General features: G+C 42.3%; 1 protein-coding gene across 2 annotated transcripts in view; it reads right to left on the bottom strand.

The window, feature by feature from the left end:
* Positions 1-3,093: 3,093 nt before the first annotated feature.
* CNST (consortin, connexin sorting protein) overlaps positions 3,094-13,447 on the bottom strand; it is a 184,178-nt gene continuing 173,824 nt past the window's right edge. For both annotated transcript variants that reach the window (XM_075339611.1, XM_075339612.1), the window contains 2 exons: positions 11,242-11,362; positions 3,094-6,602 (listed from right to left, as the gene is read on the bottom strand). In XM_075339611.1, coding sequence (XP_075195726.1) covers positions 6,397-6,602; positions 11,242-11,362 — 327 coding nt within the window. In that variant the 3' untranslated portion in view covers positions 3,094-6,396. The remainder of the gene's footprint in view (positions 6,603-11,241; positions 11,363-13,447) is intronic.

The raw sequence follows: 13,447 nt of genomic DNA, 5'->3' as shown, positions 1-13,447 counted from the left end.
ATTGGTAACGATATCGCAGCGTGTAAAGCGGCCTTTAGGGTATATGCAAGGAGATAGGACCCTGCTTCACCAATAGGTGCTCTGGAGAAAAATAATCGTATAGGAGGAAAGGAACTCCGGCACACTACCCCAAATAAAGAAATAGTCGAACGTGTGTAACAATCAATTTGTATATTTATTTCAAAAAAGAAAAAAAGACAGTCCACAAGAGTAAACATTTCGACCGTATTCAGTCTTCCTCAGATAGGACTTATCTTGGTAAATTGTATGATTACTTGGTATTTGAATGGAGATGCAGCACTGAAAGGGGTGTGAATCCTTAGTATGAGGCTCTATTAGGTGAGGCTCGGCCTGTATTGGTTGGATGAGGTCATAAAGGGATCTGGCATAAAGGGATCGGCTATACGTGCCCTACTATATTGCCAAAGAGGACTCAATAAGAAAGAAAAGGATGGGCAGTGGTTTCCTGAGGCTGTTAACTATAGAGCTATATTCTTATCATATACTCACCAGTAGTACTACAGATGCCAGTCATTTACAGCCGTGATGAAACTTTATTGATTGTCTGACTGACTTAATGGCTTTCTGAGGAAACCCTCTCTGATGCCACCAGACTTTTACTGCCCATCCTTTCTTTCTTATGGAGTCATCTTTGGCAATATAGTAGGGCACGTATAGCCGATCCCTTTATGCCACTTTGGGACAGGGTCTATTGGACCTTTACATGATGTTACATGTTTGATGACCTCATCCAACCAATACAGGCCGAGCCTCACATAATAGATCCTCATACTAAGGATTCACACCCCTTTCAGTGCTGCATCTCCATTCATATATCGAGTAATCATACAATTTACCAAGATAAGTCCTGAGGAAGACCGAATACGGTCGAAACGTTTACTCTTGTGGACTGTCTTTTTTTCTTTTTTGAAATAAATATACAAATTGATTGTTACACACTTTCGACTATTTCTTTATTTGGGGTAGTGTGCCGGAGTTACTTTTCTCCTTTAGGGTATATGCACACATTCAGCATTTGTGGCAGAATAATCTGGAAATACTGACGTGTTGACAAGAAAAATGCTGCATAAAATACATATTTTTGAGTGCATTTTCAGTGCGTTATTCCCCATTTCATTAAAAATTGACAAGCTGCGGATTTGAAACTGCTTCAAATCTGTAAGGAAAAAATAAACATGTGCATGAGATTTCAAAAATCTCCTTCACTTTGTGTGACAGTAAAATTTTGCGTTTCTTATTTTTTCATGAGTAAAATGCAACATGTTAAAGCCTTATATATAGGGATGAACAAGCCCGAACAGTAAAGTTTGGGGTTTTGTACCGGACACCGGGTGTCCAGGGTTCAAACTTGAACTTTAAAAAAAAAAAAAGGAATGTGTCCGAGTTTGGTTGCTGTTCGTATGTTAATAAAGTTTGTTGAAAGGCTGCAGTGCAGCCAATCACCAAGCTTTATGTCATTGAAAAGATACCTGTACATTGCTGTGAACAATAAATACATTTTAAAAAAAGTGACATGGGAGTTCCCCCTATTTTTGATAAGCAGAGCATGTAATGCATACAGCTTAGAGCTGCAGCCCTCAGCTGTCTGCTTTACCGTGGCTAGTTATCAAAAATAGAGATCTTAAATAATTTATGTAAAAAATTGAGTATTTAAATATTTTTAACAATGGCGTGGGGTCCCCCCTATTTTTGAAAACAGGCACAGGTAAAGAAGACAGCTGGGAACTGGTATTATCAGGCTGTAAAAGGCCCATAATTATCTGGCCTGCCTAGCGTATAAACAGCAGCCCGCAGTCACCCCAGATGTGATGCTTCTATTAGATGTGCCAATTCTGGCACTTTTCCCAGCTCTGCCACTGCACCAGGGCAATCGGGAAATCAGAATAATACTTCTGGGGTTCATGTCAGCTGTGACATCAACCCAGGGTTTAGTAATGGAAAGGTATCTTATCAGACACTCCTAGTACTAACCCGGCAAGTGGAGAGTTAAAAAAAAATAAAAAAAAAAAAAGGTTTATTTGCATAAATACTCAAAGACTTCCTCCTCCACCAATTAATTCATTAAAAGAAATCCTGAATGTTCCAACATAATCCAATGGTGTAATGTCCCACAACGCCGATCAATTCTTATGGTGTTTTGCTCTTAGAACGTTCTCAGAACGAGGCTTCATATGTCACTCCTGGTCAACGGTAGGTCTGGTTTTACCAGTGTGTGTCTGTTTCATTGTTTTTTTTTTCCTTTAACTCTATACATGCCCGGTTAGTAATAGGGGTGTCTGATAAGATGTCTATCCATTACTAAACCCTAGCCTTGATTCCAGCTGTCAATACACAGCTGACATCAACCCCAAAAGTATTCTCCAATTGCCACCACACCAGGGCAATCAGGAAGAGACGGGAAAAGTGCCAGAATTGGCACATCTACTGGGTGTGCTACTTCTGGGGCAGCGGAGGGCTGCTATTTTTAGGCTTGGAGCAGCAATGAGCCCTCCCAGCCTGATAATACCAGCCCCCAGGTATCTGCTTTACCTTCGCTGGTTATCAAAAATAGGTGGGACCCCATGCTTTTTTTAAGATTATTTAAATAAATGTTTAAAAACGGCATTGGATACCCTCTTTTTGATAATCAGCCATGGTAAAGCAATCAGCTGAAGGCTGTAACCCGCGATTGTCTGCTTTACCTGCACTGAAGATCAAAAATAGGGGAACCCCATGTCATTTTTTTTTCTATCACATATTCACATTTGTTGGTATGGCAAGTGTCCTGCTCTTACATCCCTTTTGCCTCTTTTGCAGTCTTTACTACAACCATTTTACAGCACCAAAGTTCAAGTCCCTATTGACTTATATGGGGTCCGGGGTCAAGTTTGTGTCCCGAACCGAAAAAGTGTTGCTAAAGCTCGACCGAACCCAAACTTCAATGGGTTCGTCCTTCCTACTTCTATATTAAAAAATAAAGAAAAACAACGGCACAAGGAATGTCTACAGATCCAAGCCAAGTGTAATAGGTATTTTATTAGATATATACAGTATATATATGAACACTACTTTGTAGCAATTGGAGGGATCACTATAAATTAGTAATATCATCCCAAGAATCTAAATAAAAAGTCAGACAGCAAATTAACCATGTAAAATATCTTTTTTTCTTTATTCATCTCAGAAAAGGGCAAAAAAACGTATGCACAGATTATGTGATAACAATCGATAGACAGGTAAGCACAAGGTGAACTGATGAGCACAGATCTAGCTGTGACAACCTGATGTTCGTGCATAATCCATACAATAAAGTATTTAAAAAAATATCAATTTTTGCCAATTTTCAAATGATTCTTCACTGTTGAGGCATTATTTTCTATTTTAAATAGATTTTCTCATTTATTGTAATTTCTAACAAATATTACAATGATGAATTGGTTAACCATTAAAGTGAAGGAAGGCATAACATACACAATGCAAACAGCACATAGTTTGATCTAAATAAACTGAAAACAACCCCCAAATAATAATTTAAAAAAATAACACACGTCAATGGTTCAAGACTCCTTACTTGCTGCATGAACATTAACAAAGAAACAGGTCGTAATCGCACGTCTTAATAGGTCACAGAAAAAAAACAATTCCCTTTGAACTGATAAAATAAAAATAAATATATTTTACCATGAAAAATGCACTGGGCCAGCCAGTACCAACGAATTCAGAAAAAAACAGCATATTACCCTCAAAGGCATGAATGATGGTATAATGGGTTAACCTAAGAAACTGGACAACTTTAGCTGATTTGTGTACAAATTATCCTCTGGGTAAAATATTGTCTTGACCACGTAATATCTAGTACCCATACTCAATGTCTTGTATTGCCAAAACCTAAATTTATTCTTCATTCTTGAAGAGTAGCTGTTTTTGTTTTTTTTTTTTATATACCGTATATATAAATCAATAAGAAAAAAATAAAATATTTCTTATTAAAGAAATCCGCTTCCTTCTCCACTTGGACTGATCAGTCATTTTCAAACATTCTGAATTCACGGATAAAATCTGTATTCAGTGAGGACTTTCCCATTTCTGAGGTAGGAGATCGCAGTTGGTGCTTGTAAAGTTCTATGGAGAAATGTAACTGTCCTTTCAGAAGAACTTGCAGTAGAATATCAGTTTCTGCACTTTCAGGAGAACTTGCAGCAGAATGTCTGTGTGAGCCTCTAGCTCCTTCCATCCACCACCCACTCCCCTCTTCATAGGATTTTAACCCCTTCCTAACATGGCAAATTTTCGCTTTTTTTTCCTCCTCTTCTTACAAAAAGTAATAGCTTTTAATTTCCAACCATATAGCCGTCTGAGGGCTTGTTTTGAAGCTGCTTAAGCTTTTTTTTTTCTTTTTGTGGGAAGAGCTGATGTTTTTATGTATACTTTTTTGGGATAGGTATAACATTTTGATTGTTTCTTATTGCCTTTTTTTTTTTTTTTTTTGCAACGACACTGACCAAATATGCATTTTTGGGGTTTCTAATTTTTTTCTATTCACAGCATCTACCGATTGTGTTCATGGGTAGGTAAGATAGATTTGACTTATATGGACATAGTAATAAAAAAGTGTTTTTTAAAAATTCTTTGATGTCTTTATTTTTAATAGGGGAAAAGAGGGTTATACACTTTTTTTTATATATATATATATATATATATATATATAAAAAATCTATCTATATCTAAAACTTTTTTTTTTTTACTATTTATTGAGTTTGTTAGTCCCCTTAAGGCCTCCTCCACACATCCGTGTATCCGATACGTGTGACGTCCGTTTTCACAAATACCAGAAACATGGGCACATGTGGACCCATTCAATTTCAATGAGTCTGCGCGCACGTCTGTGTTTTGACATGGACCATGTGTCTATGTGGAGCACACGCGTGTCCGTGTGTTCCACACGGCAACATGTCCATTTTCTTCCCTGGTGTTACACAGACCACACACTGATGTGATCTGTGTGACATGTACCGGAGAAAACACAGGTGACATCAAAATAAGGAAATGTTATACTTACCTGTCTCCGGTGCTACTGTTTCTGCTGTTACTTCCAGGCCTGCTCATTATGCTCATTGCATATTCACTGCAGTCAGCACGGTCCCGAAAGCAACAGCAGCACCGCAGACAGCAGCGACGGAGACAAGTATACCAGCTTATGCTGTGTGTGCTATCCGCATGTCACACGGATAGCACAAATACAGCACACGTAAAACACACACAGACACACAAACAAGTACCTTTACCACGGATCATGCAAAACGTTAGTGTACTGTACGGACGTGTGAAGGAGGCCTAAAGGGACTTGAACCTATGATCGTCTGATCGCTTGTGATATATACAGCAATACCACAGTATTGCTGTGTATAGGGAAAATCACAGTCTCCTTTCAAGCCCAGTCATAGGGTGGGTTCTAAGGAGCTCCGTAATCACAGGAACAGGTGTCCTTAACATATCCCCGGCTGTGAAAGCAGACCATTGTTGTGCCGCAGCGGGTGTGGTGTGTGGGAGAAGCAACACACTCTTTGGTTTGCGCATATTAAGTCTTGCTGTCACAGATTGACAGTGGTATTTAAGAGGTTAACAGCCAAAGCTGTTAAGCGGCAGATCGTGGCTGTGACACCTAGCCACCAGCTGCCAGGTATGTTGCAGGCTCAGCCTCTGAGCCCGCTCTAGATACCAACTGTACATGAATGGCCGATGTAGGGAAGGGATTAGTAACGACCGTCATCTCCTATCCCAGTAATGGGAAAATCTGTCAAAATTTAATATGGATTTTAAAGATTTTACCCATGAAGTGAGAATCAAGGATCAATCCAGGATTAGATAGAAGCATGATTTCTCTGTACTATTGATTTATGAAATAAAAATTAAAATGCCGATTATACAAAAAAAAAAAGTTAATATAAAACTGGAGGAGGGATCGGTATTTTTCCTTTTCATTAAAAGAAAATCTATAAATTTACATCATGATCTAAAGTCTGACTTACATATCCACCTATGTTTCAGTGTTCAGACCACAAAAAAGCAGTCACCAAACAAATTAAAATTACACATCACACACAAAAAAATAAAATACAGTAAAAAACAGTGAGATTTAACATTACAGACAATACACAGACTCAATATCATAAAATGCAATTTGTAAAAACAGTAGGTGGACTGTACATCTTCAGTGGTCACTGAGGGAATTATCTGTTATGTTCAAAACATCATTTTGTCCTCCCATTAATATATATATATATATATTTACTATTAAGTTAAAATATTACAGCATATTCATCTTGTACATCGTCAAATGAAATGTTTTTGTAAGAGTTTTTATTGGCAGGTTACAGCCAGGCGAGGACTGCTCCGTTATGTGACGAACAGCCAGTGCTTTAACTCTTCCACTCCCTCTACAGCCTGAGTGTAGTAAAAGTCCATGTTTGCTGTAAAATCTTTACATACAGAAGACTCCACGTCGCCAAATGTGCAGTACAATGCAGTCCCACCAATGCTAAGGAACACAGTAACAAGGCAAAGGGCAATCAGCAGAATACAGGATCCTCCGCCCATCTCCTCTGCAATAAAACATAGAATGATGGTTAGATGTGCAGTGTATTAGCCATTTCAGCCTAGCAATAAATACAGGACAGAAGCACAGACTTTTTGGTAACCGCTTAGTGTCCTGGTTTGAAAAGACCTTACATAAAAAAGATGAATCACCTTTTTACTGGTGATAAATAGTGATGAGTGAGCACTACCATTCTTGGGTGCTCAGTACTCGTAACAACTAGTGATGAGCGCGGCACAACCATGTTCCGTATTGGTAACGACTAGTGATGAGTGGGGGGCACAACCATGCTCCGTATTGAAATAAATAAACAATACCAAAAGGCACGGACAATCCCGTGCCATATTCACAATATGGACAAAGCCATATACAGATTATTATAGACAAAAGGAAGAAAAAATTCTGTACAACGACTTAATGATAGAAAATGTATATTTTATTGATAGAAAATAGCTAAAAAGCAGACAAACAATATTGGATTAAAATTAGCAGAGACAAAAAATGGTGAGTACCAATAGATGGCGCCCTCACCCCACAGTAGGTATATGGTAGCACATGTTAGAGTTTAGCACACAGCACATAAAGGGCTAAAAAGCCAATATTACATACAAACTAAAGCGTGCTGCTGCTTATTAGGTGCCCGTTACTGATACATCAATTACATAGTGTCAGAAAGGTTCTTGTAACAACGCACTATAATACCTTGCAACCAACATACCTAAATGGTGGATGAGAGCCCAATTCCCGACCCATAGGTTTCGGTATGACTCCTTCTTCCGGGGGTGTAGACCCCCGGAAGAAGGAGTCATACCGAAACCTATGGGTCGGGGAATTGGGCTCTCATCCACCATTTAGGTATGTTGGTTGCAAGGTATTATAGTGCGTTGTTACAAGAACCTTTCTGACACTATGTAATTGATGTATCAGTAACGGGCACCTAATAAGCAGCAGCACGCTTTAGTTTGTATGTAATATTGGCTTTTTAGCCCTTTATGTGCTGTGTGCTAAACTCTAACATGTGCTACCATATACCTACTGTGGGGTGAGGGCGCCATCTATTGGTACTCACCATTTTTTGTCTCTGCTAATTTTAATCCAATATTGTTTGTCTGCTTTTTAGCTATTTTGTATCAATAAAATATACATTTTCTATCATTAAGTCGTTGTACAGAATTTTTTCTTCCTTTTGTCCATGCTCCGTATTGGTAACGACTAGTGATGAGCGGGCACTACCAATGCTAGGGTGCTCGGTACTCCTAATAACTAGTGATCAGCGAGCACTACCGTACTCGGGTGCTTTTTACTCGTAACGAGCCGTTGGATGCTCAGATGGGTGCGACTTGTGTACAGAGCATGATGGAAGATCCTCTGGTAAAATGCTTGAGTTCCTCATTGGTTCCATTACACTCGAGCCCATCTGTGAATCCAACTGCTCTTAACGAGTAACAAAGTACCCGAGCATGGTAGTTTCCGCTCATCATTAGTGATAAACCTTTGTCCAACCGATGGGACCCCCACAGATCTTAAGAGTAAGGGGGTTTCCAAAGTTCCATGTATGGATGGAGTGGTAATGAGCATGTGCATCCGTAACGCTTTTCTAAATTCTATTCTTAATATTGTTCTCACATGAGAAATTGTTTCCCATTTGTGATATTTGCCTCTCTGTGTTCCAGGAGGCATTGTTTTATATTTGTGATATGTCTGTATGAGGTTTTTATTTCAGGTGAAATAAATTTTATTTTTTGGTGCTTCATCAGCGATCAGCTGACTGCTTAAAGGAATCTGTCAGCGAGTTTTTGTCACCTAATCTAAAAGCAGCATAATGTAGAGACAGAGACCCTGATTCCAGCGATGTGTCACTTACTGGAGTTTTGATAAAATCACGGTTTCATCAGCAGGAGATTATCACTAGAGGACTAGTAAATTGCTGCCATGTAGCCCTCCATATTCATGAACTCTGTATAACCCCTCCTCCATCGCTGATTTGCATCTTTGTACACTCTGCTAATTAGTGGTGTGGGCAGGGTTATACAGAGCTCAGCATTCACAGAACTGGTAGGTATGCAGCAAATAAAACACTGAAGGCCGCACAAATCCTCTAGATATATTATTTAATTTCCACATAAACATGCACTCTTGAACTAGCTAAGCCATCATATCCTGGCTTCCCTGCCTTTGATGTAGTGTGATGTGATGTTATGCATCTGTGCCGGCAGATGATGGTTATGATAATCAGCCATCATCTGCATCTAATAAATAAAAAAAAATTGGCTCATGGTGCAAAAAACAAGCCCTCACAGAGCTCCATGTCCCAAAAATTGAAACAGTTATGGCTCTCGGAAAATGGAGACAAGCAAACTTTTTGTTTCATATTTATGAAATTTTCTTCACCACTTTAAAAAAAGCAAAAATTATTCATGTTTGTTATCTCTGTAATCGTGCTGACCTGGAGAATCATATTGCAAGGTAGTTTTTACCATAAAATGAAAGCTGTAAATAATAAAAACAAAAAAAAAAATTAAAAAAAAAATGCAAAATTATGCTTTTTTTTCGCTATTTTGCGACACTTGGATTTTTTTTCTCACTTTCCAGGACATCACATGCAAAAATGAATGGTGCCGTTCAAAAGTAAAACTCATCTTGCAAAAAACAAGCTCTCACACGGCTAGGTCTACAGAAAATATACGACTCTTGTAATAAAGGGAAGAAAAATGAGAACACAAAATATGGAAAATCGCACGGTCAAGAAGAGGTTAAAGGGAATGCATCACCCCAAAATTCATTTTAAATGGGCTATACAGTGTTGTAGGGGACTTCGCCCCTATACAAATCATACTAGGACTGTACTTGTTACTAGTACATTAATTTAATTCACATATTAAGTTAATTATAAACTTAATTCATATGCAAATGAGGAGACAACTGTGCACCCTTGGCCTGGCCAAAAGTTTGGTGCACTGTTATGCCTCCTCATTTGCATATGGGTGCCCTTGCTCTACCTCTCAATGACTGTGTTCACTTCCCAGAGTGCTGGTGTGTGTGGCTGCGCACATTCTCCTCCATGTCTCCCTTCTTCTGATACCGCTCGCTACACTAAAACACCCTGAATTGCATCAAGTGGCATATGGAGACAGGGACGACAACGCAAGTGACCACACTAAACTCTTGGCCATGTCAAGAGTGCACTGAAGCCACCCTATTTGCATATGAATTAAAAGTTGAACAATGCTTGTATAGTTTTTATAGGGGTTAAGTCCCTTACAACACTGTATAACCCACTTAAAATGCATTTTGGGGGTGACAGACTCCATTTACCCATAGCAGGGGTTGGGAACGTCCAGTCCGCGATGACCTTTTTTTTTTTACTGCCGCCGGGCAGATTCCCAGGGGCAGCAGTCCTCGGGCCGCCACCGCGGTCTTCCTGGCAGCCGGCCCTGTAAATCCCCACATGCTGCTTGTGCGTACCAATGGACTCTCTCGATGGCCAGGGCAAGAGTGCTCAGGACTTATATCGTGGGCGGGTTTAGCGCTCTGCGCTTCCGTCCCACAGCAGCTACACTGCTGGAAGCAGTCTGTGCCCACCCTCCGGTGCTGTGTGCCTTGCGTCCACTCTCTGACATTGTGTACCCGCCCTCCAGTGCTATGCACCTTGTGCCTGCTCTCAGACGCTGTGTGCCCCCTCCAGTGCTGTGTGCAGCTCTGAGTGCTGTGTGTCACCACCAAAATGTAGTGTTCCCGCCAATGCTGTGTACCACCCCCAGTGCTGTCTGTGCTTCGCAAGTGCTGTCTGTGCTGTAATGTATATGTCCCAGCATTTTCTGTTCTGTGTATGCCCCAGCATATCCTATATGATATATACTGTACATCGCACGGCGACGCTGGGGGGCACACACCTCACATGGAGACACTGGGGGGCACACACCTCACAGGAGGGACTGTGGGGGAACACACCTCACAGGGGGGGTCTGGGAGCACACACCTCACAGGGGGGGTCTGGGAGCACACACCTCACAGGGGGGGTCTGGGAGCACACACCTCACAGGGGGGGTCTGGGAGCACACACCTCACAGGGGGGGTCTGGGAGCACACACCTCACAGGGGGGTCTGGGAGCACACACCTCACAGGGGGGGTCTGGGAGCACACACCTCACAGGGGGCGGTCTGGGAGCACACACCTCACAGGGGGCGGTCTGGGAGCACACACCTCACAGGGGGGGTCTGGGAGCACACACCTCACAGGGGGGGGTCTGGGAGCACACACCTCACAGGGGGGGTCTGGGAGCACACACCTCACAGGGGGGGTCTGGGAGCACACACCTCACAGGGGGGGTCTGGGAGCACACACCTCACAGGGGGCGGTCTGGGAGCACACACCTCACAGGGGGCGGTCTGGGAGCACACACCTCACAGGGGGGGGTCTGGGAGCACACACCTCACAGGGGGGGGTCTGGGAGCACACACCTCACAGGGGGGGGTCTGGGAGCACACACCTCACAGGGGGGGGTCTGGGAGCACACAACTCACAGGGGGGGTCTGGGAGCACACACCTCACAGGGGGGGTCTGGGAGCACACACCTCACAGCATAAATGTGTAACACATGTGATGTAATGTCCATCCAATGGTCATAATAGAGTCCTATACAAACCTTGGTCAAGGACATCTTCTGCTTCCTCGAATCTCACTTTTCTCTTCATCGGCTTGTGGTTGTCTCCTTCACTTCCATTACGTTTCTTCAATATAGAGACCAAACCAGCTGCAGGGCTCACCTGGTCAGAAACACAATGGAAAGGATCAATTCCTGCAGCTATAAAATAATAATTGCTTTAATAAAAAAAAAATAATTTAATTACCAACCAACCTGTTCAAGGTAAAGGGACCCCCACTGATCACAAGAACTGGGGCTCTAAAGGTGGTCAATCACAAGAACTGTTGCTCCATTTATTTTGGGAGTACTAAATGGAGGGCAGTGCTTAGTGATCCGTGATGGTCCCATTAAGAATGAATAGGAAGACTGCACATGATCAACCATTTTCTCAGTCCAGATTCTCCTGATGCCAGCAGTCTAGATGTTATCCCCTAATCTTATGGATGGAATAACCTCCAAACTTGAGAACACCCCTATAGGTTTTAGCTACACCTACATTTTGTTTGAGAATACTTATATAACATTCAGAACTTCAGGAAAGCTGGGTGATAACTTCCAGAAGTGCTGTAACCTTTGATACTGGTTGTCATTCAGCTTAGGCTAAATTCAGACATCCGGTTCACAGTTCATATGTGGACCGCAATGTCTTGACTGACAACAGGTCTCCTGCCCTGACCTGGACAAACCGCTTCATATAATCTCAGAGCGTCAGTGTGGGGGAGAGACCCGTGGTCTGTCTGGGTATTGTGGTTCTATACAGACCAGGAAGATACCTGAATTCAGCTTCAGCAAAGTGTCCCATGTAAGAGTCGAGGACTTACATTTATTAGTGAATGCTACATGCTCAGCTCTTTCTGCAGTTTAAAATTTGGTGTTTTTATATGCAGAATCAGTTTTTAGATTTGTAATGGTGTCAAATCTATATTAGAAAATGAAGTCCTTTTGAAAAGCCTATGGGGAAAAAATGCCATGAAAAAAGCACGCTGTGCTACTCATCCACATAGGAGATGGCAGTTGGTGCTTTTAAACTTCAATGGGGGAAAGAGAGAAGAGCTGGAGATGGCAGACACAGACCCTCTCTGCCGGAGGCAGACACAGACCCTCTCTGCCGGAGGCAGACACAGACCCTCTCTGCCGGAGGCAGACACAGACCCTCTCTGCCGGAGGCAGACACAGACCCTCTCTGCCGGAGGCAGACACAGACCCTCTCTGCCGGAGGCAGACACAGACACTCTCTGCCGGAGGCAGACACAGACACTCTCTGCCGGAGGCAGACACAGACAGACACTCTCTGCCAGAGGCAGACACAGACAGACACTCTCTGCCAGAGGCAGACATAGACACTCTGCCGGAGGCAGACAAAGACAGACACTCTCTGCCGGAGGCAGACACAGACAGACACTCTCTGCCGGAGGCAGACACAGACAGACACTCTCTGCCGGAGGCAGACACAGACAGACACTCTCTGCCGGAGGCAGACACAGACAGACACTCTCTGCCGGAGGCAGACACAGACAGACACTCTCTGCCGGAGGCAGACATAGACACTCTCTGCCGGAGGCAGACACAGACAGACACTCTCTGCCGGAGGCAGACACAGACAGACACTCTCTGCCGGAGGCAGACACAGACAGACACTCTCTGCCGGAGGCAGACATAGACACTCTGCCGGAGGCAGACAAAGACAGACACTCTCTGCCGGAGGCAGACACAGACAGACACTCTCTGCCGGAGGCAGACATAGACACTCTTTGCCGGAGGCAGACACAGACACTCTGCCGGAAGCAGACACAGACATCCTCCTGCAAGTTCTCCTGAAACATCATTTACATTTCTCTCTAGACCTTTATGAGCACCAACTGCCATCTCCTATCTCAATAATCTCAATAATGTATTCTTCACTGAATACAGATTTTACCCGTGAATTGAGAATTTTGAGAACAAGATTTGTTGCAAAATGTCTTATTTTTGCATGTTCAATTGATTTATGAAAAAAACAAAAATAAAATGAAGGTTACTCTAGAACTATATCATCAAAAATTGCATTAGATATATGCAGCTTATACTGGATAATAAATTAGGCATATTTTAAGGTTGGGCTCAGATGAGCGTATGAAAAACAGCCCAATTTTCATCCATATTCCACCTGTGTCTCATACATATGTTCACATTTGACATCAGTGTGACATCAGTGTGACATCAGTGT

This window comes from Anomaloglossus baeobatrachus, chromosome 3 (assembly GCF_048569485.1).
Source record: "Anomaloglossus baeobatrachus isolate aAnoBae1 chromosome 3, aAnoBae1.hap1, whole genome shotgun sequence".
Lineage (NCBI taxonomy): Eukaryota > Metazoa > Chordata > Amphibia > Anura > Aromobatidae > Anomaloglossus > Anomaloglossus baeobatrachus.
Note: the sequence above shows the minus strand (reverse complement) of the source record. Positions and strands in the feature narration are given on the sequence as shown.